Source organism: Wolffia australiana, chromosome 12, assembly GCF_029677425.1.
Source record: "Wolffia australiana isolate 7733 chromosome 12, ASM2967742v1".
Lineage (NCBI taxonomy): Eukaryota > Viridiplantae > Streptophyta > Magnoliopsida > Alismatales > Araceae > Wolffia > Wolffia australiana.
Window position 1 is genome coordinate 2,856,043 of NC_135846.1, and position 6,798 is coordinate 2,862,840.

The 6,798-nt window shown below is 37.2% G+C and overlaps 1 protein-coding gene across 1 annotated transcript; it reads left to right on the top strand.

Annotated features, from left to right (window-relative positions):
* Nucleotides 1-662: 662 nt before the first annotated feature.
* On the top strand, nt 663-6,513 carry LOC144710455 (Putative thiol-disulfide oxidoreductase DCC). The gene is made up of 8 exons (XM_078584228.1): nt 663-827; nt 3,257-3,396; nt 4,508-4,615; nt 5,475-5,531; nt 5,859-5,924; nt 6,086-6,146; nt 6,233-6,279; nt 6,366-6,513. The coding sequence occupies exons 1-8, from the start codon at nt 698-700 to the stop codon at nt 6,408-6,410; spliced, it is 654 nt and encodes a 217-aa protein (XP_078440354.1). The 5' UTR covers nt 663-697; the 3' UTR covers nt 6,411-6,513.
* The last annotated feature ends 285 nt before the right edge of the window (nt 6,514-6,798 follow it).

Sequence of the window (6,798 nt, forward strand, 5' to 3'; positions counted from 1 at the left end):
GTCGAGTGGTCGGGTGGATACTCTAGAGGCTGGACGCGTGAACGACTTCAGAACGATCTTGGAGCGGCAAAGTCAAGGGTAAAACGAGTTCCCCAAAAGTTACATTCCATGTTTCATTTTAAATATCGATTATGAATCGATCGATGCGCATCCGCATCCATGGAAACGTGTTTTCCATAGGCGAACCAAGGCACCGAACCCAACATAAGCTTCTTGTAACTAAGAGGGGCAACTTTCATTAGAGGACTCTTGGATTTCTGGACTTTGTTTGCATCTTCCCCTTAGTGGGCACCGTAGCAACGGATAATCTATATCATCGTCTGATATCCAGGTATTGGTAAAGATGGAAATCAGAGAACACATTTTCGATATCCGTCTCAGCATCCATCCGGATATCATCCTCTGATATCGGGCTTGGGACAGGTGAACATTTCACATGGTCCTTCGGAACCCATCTTCCCATGGAATGATTGTATCACCATAAGATTCCAAGTATTAATGAAATGGAAGGTTGTTAGTAAGTCAACATAGATTATAATCGTCCCAGAGTTTCAAAACCTGCCTTTATAAGGTGAAGTTTAGGTACACGTGTTCAACGGAGGGTGTGAGATTGATATAGATGGGGTGACGGTATCAACCTCCTATTTATATACACAAAATTTAGTGAAGGGGGAGAGAAGACGACGGGGGAGAGGAGATGGCGTGCAAAACGGTCTGCAGCGGCGCTCTTCGCAGGCTCCCGCTGAGTATTTCTTCGGTGTCGGCGCGTCAATGTTATTCGGTTACTCCGAATATTTTTGGTTCTCTGGGTGCAAGCCGTCGGGGATGTAAGTTTGGCTCTTTATTTGCTATGATCTTTCTCAACAGTTCGCATGTTTGTGGCGTTTTTTGATTGCCCAAATGTTTTTTTTTTTCAAAATTTGAGATTCCCTTTTGTTTCTGTGCAAAATTTGAGGTCAGTGTTTTGATGTGGGTTGAAATTTCTTAACTGCCCAAAGGAATTTTTTTTTGCATTCCGATACAATTGTTTTTTACCGGCTGCCACCGAAGATTTTGGCTCTTTCTTTACCGTGATATTTCTCAACAATTCCCATGTTTGTGGCGTTTTTTGATTGCCCGAATGTTTTTTTGAGAATTTTGAGATTCCCTTTTGTTTATGCAAAATTTGGGGTCAGTGTTCTGATGTGGGCTGAAATTTCTTAACTGTCCAAAGGAATTTTTTTTGCATTCTCAGAAAATTGTTTTTTACCGGCTACCCCCGAAGATTTTTGGCTCTTTCTTTATCATGATATTTCTCAACAACTCTCATGTTTGTGGCGTTTCTTGATTGCCCAAATGTTTTTTTCTGAGAATTTAGAGATTCCCTTTTGTTTCTGTGAAAAATCTGGGGTCAGTGTTTTGATGCTGGTTAAAATTCTCAACTGCCCAAAGGAATGTTTTTTGCATTCTGAGATAATCGTTTTTTACCTGCTACCCCCGAAGATTTTTGGCTCTTTCTTTACCATGATATTTCTAAAAAATTCGCATGTTATGTGGTGTTTTTTGGTTGCCGGAATATTATTTTTAGAATTTAGATATTTCCTTATGGGTTTGAGGGCAGTGTTTTGACCCGGGTTGAAATTTTTACCTGCCCAGAGGAATACTTTTTGAATTCTGAGATAATCATTTTTTAACCGGCTACCCATCAAAATTTTTGGTTCTCCCAGTCCAAGCTGTCGGACATATCAGTTTGGTTCTTTCTTTACTGTGATTTTTCTCAGAAATTTGCCTGTCATGTGATGTTTCTTGATTACCCTAATTTTTTTTTTGAAAGATTAATTGCCCAAGTATTTTTTTTAAAAGATTGATTGCCCAAGTATTTTTTTTGAAAGATTGATTGCCCAAGTATTTTTTTTGAAAGATCGATTGCCCAAGTATTTTTTTTGAAAGATTGATTGCCCAAGTATTATTTTTAGATTTAGAGATTACCTTTTGGGTTCGAGATTATTTTACTAGCTGTGCAAATTTTAGTTTTGTGTTTTGATATGAGTTGAAAGTTCTTATCAAAACTAACATAAAGTTTTGATATGCAGCTTATTGTTTTCTGAAGCATGGTTTGTGGAATTGATAGTCTATCATGTCGCTTTTGAACAATTATTTTTTCGGATTTAAACTTGATGGCGTGTTTTGGTATGGGTCATCCATGTTATTCTGCTGGCCCAAAGACACAAGCCGCCGGGAATGTTACTTTATGTTAGTTTAGTGCTCCCAATTCATGCCATCGGGAATGTTAGTTTAGTTCTTTCTTCCTTATGGTCTTTCTCAAAATTTTACGCAGGATGTGATACTCCGTGTTTACCAATTTATGTTTTTTAGAATTCAAGAGTATCATTTAAAAATTTTAATGCCCGCAAAATCAGAGGGTCGTGTTTTGTTAAAGGTTGAAATTTAGTACCTGTCTGTTGGGTGTTTAGCGCATCCAAGGGTTCGACTCCCATCAGGGAATTAGTTGGCTCTTAGTTCTCTGTGGTATCTTTGAAGTTAATGAGATGATTGGTGGATTCTTGATTGCCGAAACAAGATTTTTAGAATTCAGAGCCTATTGTTTCACGTTTGTTTTTGTTTGGATTCAACTTTAGGATGTATTTTGATATTGCTTAAAAATCCCCGCTTCTTGTGCAAAGTACCATTACTTTTTATTGCGGGAGGATGATTTGTAGAATTCAGACCCTACCATTTTGCTTTTTAATTTTTTATGCTGTATAAACTTGTTTTGATAATTTTTATTTATATTTTTAATCGCATACAATAAACATTTTTATATCATCTAGTAAAAATTTTATTGAGAATTTAATGTAGTGTCAACGATATTATTTATATAAATAACGTACTTTTATTACGATGATTTGTTTACGGGAATGTCTTTGCTTCTGGATTAATTTCTCAATAAATTTCGTGAACCTGAAGAATCTAAGAAATGTTTCCTTTTTGAAATTTCAAGAATTTTTTTTGATATGGCTTAGTATTTTTGTTCTATTGTAACGCTGGAAACCTTTGTACATTCTGTAGTGAACTTTCAATTATAATTGGATCTTGTTTCAAATAATATTTTTTTATAAAATATATCTTAATTTTCATCATTTATTTGTAGATTATGTTTCAATTGGAGTTTCTTGATAAACATTGCGTATCTTAAGAATCTATGACATGTTTTAGTCTCAAAATGTTCTCTTTTCGGTTTAATCAGATGATCGATTCTCCATTAGTTTCTTTGCAGGTTTCAGACTCCAGATCCATGGAATGAGCACTCAATCCAAATCTGTACCTGACCTCAAACCAGTGAAAAATGAGGTTCCAGCTGAAGAATGGAAGATTAAAATGCTCTTTGATGGGGAATGCCCTCTCTGCATGCGTGAGGTAGTGTTTGTGGAATCTATCATCGTCCTCCAAACCCCACTATTGTCATCACCTTCGACAATGCCGATTTCGTTATGACCATCTCTTATTATCTGAGTGAGGTAAAAGGAACAAGAGTGATAAGAGGCTAGAGTGAAACGAAAAAGGCATAGTCATCCGACCTGTGGACGAGAGGCTACAGTGACAATATGGTTGTCGGCATTGGCATCCTTATCTTGGCGAGGAAAAATGACAATGATGGCTCATCATCGTCCTCTCATCATTGTCATTGGTGTCAGTGAAGATTAGCATAAGTTCAACGAATTCATTTCAGCCCACCCCAGTGAACTTCATATGATACAATCCTCTACCGCCTAGGGATATCTTCTGCATTTAGAGTCCGTTAAGGGCACTATGGTCATTTTTGGCGAGGGTAATTTTCCACTTCCCATCAAATATATGTAGGCCTTTGTTAAGCCTCCGAGAATGTATATAGAATTCGTGGATGAACTATAACGACCTCACACAATCACCAATATCCAATGCGCTAATTCGTTCGCACTTCAATACAAACAGATCTGACAAATCCGGTCAATACTGAAGAACAGATCCAGATCTGGATCATATAGGAATAGATCTAAGCATGAACAGGGAGTAAGATACTTCCTGTCAAGATTGTGGAGGCCGAGGTCCGAATCGGGCAACACAGCAATCCACGCCGGGAGAATCTCCTTCTTGAAGCTGGACGATCGAAAAATCCCCTCTGGAAGAGAACCCACCTTTATTTATAGGGCCGCCTCCCGCGCTTATTTGAATGCTCCCACGTGCTCCTCAGTTCCCATGTGCGGCGGAAGCTTGGTGTTTCTTCTTGCTCTGATAAGTCTTCGTCTGGGACTTATCATTGCTTGAGGAGGGTAGCAAAAAAAATTGAACCTCTGAAGTGATTTTATCTATAAATTATCATCCTGAAGGTTATGGGTGTACTTATTTTAAAGCTGGCGAATTGCTAAGTGTTTCTAGTTTATTCTTTCACAAAATATATGTGATAGTACTCAATGATTGATGAATGTATAGCAAGGGTTTTGGATAGAATTAGACGTGAATAATTATTGTGTGCTTGTTTCTTCCTCAGGTCGACATGCTTAGAGATCGGAATAAACGTTATGCGTCCATCAAGTTTGTGGATATAAGTTCGGAAGACTACTCTCCTGAAGACAATATGGGTCTTGATTATAAAACCGTACGTAATCTCAATTTTTATTTATTTCTTTTGTGCATCTTCACTTAATAATTTCCATGGAAAATCCTTGCATTAAATCTTGTAATGAAAAATTATCTCCAAATTTTTTATGTCTTTAATCGCTAGGGTGGAAGGATTTGAATATTTTTTGTGTTAAGAAAAAATCCCTAAGCCTTTCCATGCGTCACTCACAAAATCATCTTCCCTAAGTTAAAATATTTCCCGACTATATTTCATTAATCGATAAACAAAAAGTGAGCTATTTGATTCTTAATCTGAGCTTTCTCAACTTATACATAACTTTTGTAGTAGAAACGGAATTTTCATGACTGTGAGATCGATATCATCTATCGTGTACATGCAATTCAAGGCCTTAAATTAGGGAAATTAATTTTCAAAAGATCTTGATATGATCCCTAAACCCCTAATTTCCCCCGTAGGGGTAGTCATGTCTTTTCCCTTACGCATGTTTCCCTAAAATAGGGTGCCCTCCCTTTAGGAGAGCAGCCAGAGAAGTATTTGCTATTGGAAGTACCCGCCCCTTCTCCCCTCTGCAGCAGACCCTCATCCCCTCCCCTGCGATCCCCATCCCTCGTGATCGTTCTCCTGTTCACCACGTCTTCAGGTGGCTCATCCTCGGCCAATCCGTATCCCTCTGCTCGGCCTCTCCCCTACCATTCCCGTTCTCCTCTTCTTCCCAGGATCTCTCTTCATCATCAAATTACATTGGAGATGCTGGAGAGAAATATTCTATGGTTCTATTTCTGGCTTCTTACAGTTGAATTTTTTCACAATCATGAACAAAGAGTTACCCTTTTCATATTTATTATTTATTTCACCTTTTCAATGGTTTATGTAGGTCATGGGAAGGATTCATGCAATACAGGCGGATGGAACTGTTGTCACTGATGTTGAAGTATGTACCATAAATATATTTTCTGTACCGGAAAAAAGAACATAAATCATCATGACCAGCATAATTTGGTGAAAGAAATTTAAACTTTTTGCAGTTTCTCATTCCCATATCTTCCATTATTTGATGCCTTTTTATTTCCTGATGGAGAAAACCTGGTATTCTTTTAACCTATTTTGAATAAAACTGCCCTTAGTTCGGGGCCTGACAGAGAAAAAGGATAAAAATTCTCGTCGAATTCCACATGAAATCAAACAAAGTACAGGATAATTTATACCGACACCATTCAATCTATGGTATAGATTTGTTGGATGATGGATATTATTTCAGGCTTTCAGAAGATTATATGAGGAAGTTGGCCTGGGATGGGTGTATGCTGTCACCAAATATGAGCCTGTAAGTTTCAAGCCTTCAAACTAGCATTAAATATTTTATTTTATTGACGGAAATTAAAATTTTCATAAGACTCTACTTTACTTTCATCTCATCTCTCTCTCTATAGATATTTATGTATGTGGTACTTCGCTTTGACTCTTATATTGAATCATATTACCTAGATATCGACTATAGCCAATGCTGTCTATGGTGTCTGGGCAAAATACCGCCTTCAGATCACTGGTTAGACCTACTCTTTCATAATTTGTGTATATGCCCACATATTACATGAAAAAACTATTTTATTTATATATTTTTCTTTTCTTCAGGGAGGCCCCCATTAGAGGATGTCCTACTGTCCAAAAAGGGTGGAAAGGTTGGTTTGGCAATTATCCTTAAATCTCGACCGTTGATCTTGTGAACTCAATCACTGATTTTGGGCGTTGACTTGGTCAATTTCAGGGTCAACAGTGTGCAGACAATGGAGAAGACGGCTGCAAGTTGTGATCACTTTTCCCTATATTTTTATGTATTTATTTGTAAATATTTGTCAAAAAATGACTCGTGAATTTTATATATGATAATAAATGATTGACTTTTGTGTCCATAAGTAAGACCCAGAGAAAGGAAGTTGTCCAAAAAATAGAGATAAGAGAGAAAAGGTCTGCGAGGCCATTAATTATGTTGATTAAAAAATAAAGAAAAATGTACCCTTTTGTAAAATGGTTCGTTTACACTGACGAATTTGCTTGATAGACTGGAAGGAGGATAGACGTTGAATAGAAAACTAAATAGTTTAATAGACAGAGAGAACGAGAGATGAATGTATAGAGCTAGATATATTAAGAGAAAAAAATAAATAGGAAATTTATACAAAGAGTTGACTCTATGCTTG

Bases quoted from the DNA above. Each gene is read 5' to 3' on its own strand.
- LOC144710455 (XM_078584228.1), top strand. From the start codon at position 698: ATGGCGTGCAAAACGGTCTGCAGCGGCGCTCTTCGCAGGCTCCCGCTG. The intron at 4,616-5,474 runs GTACGTAATCTC...TGGTTTATGTAG, and splicing joins TGGGTCTTGATTATAAAACC to GTCATGGGAAGGATTCATGC. The intron at 6,280-6,365 runs GTTGGTTTGGCA...GGTCAATTTCAG, and splicing joins TGTCCAAAAAGGGTGGAAAG to GGTCAACAGTGTGCAGACAA.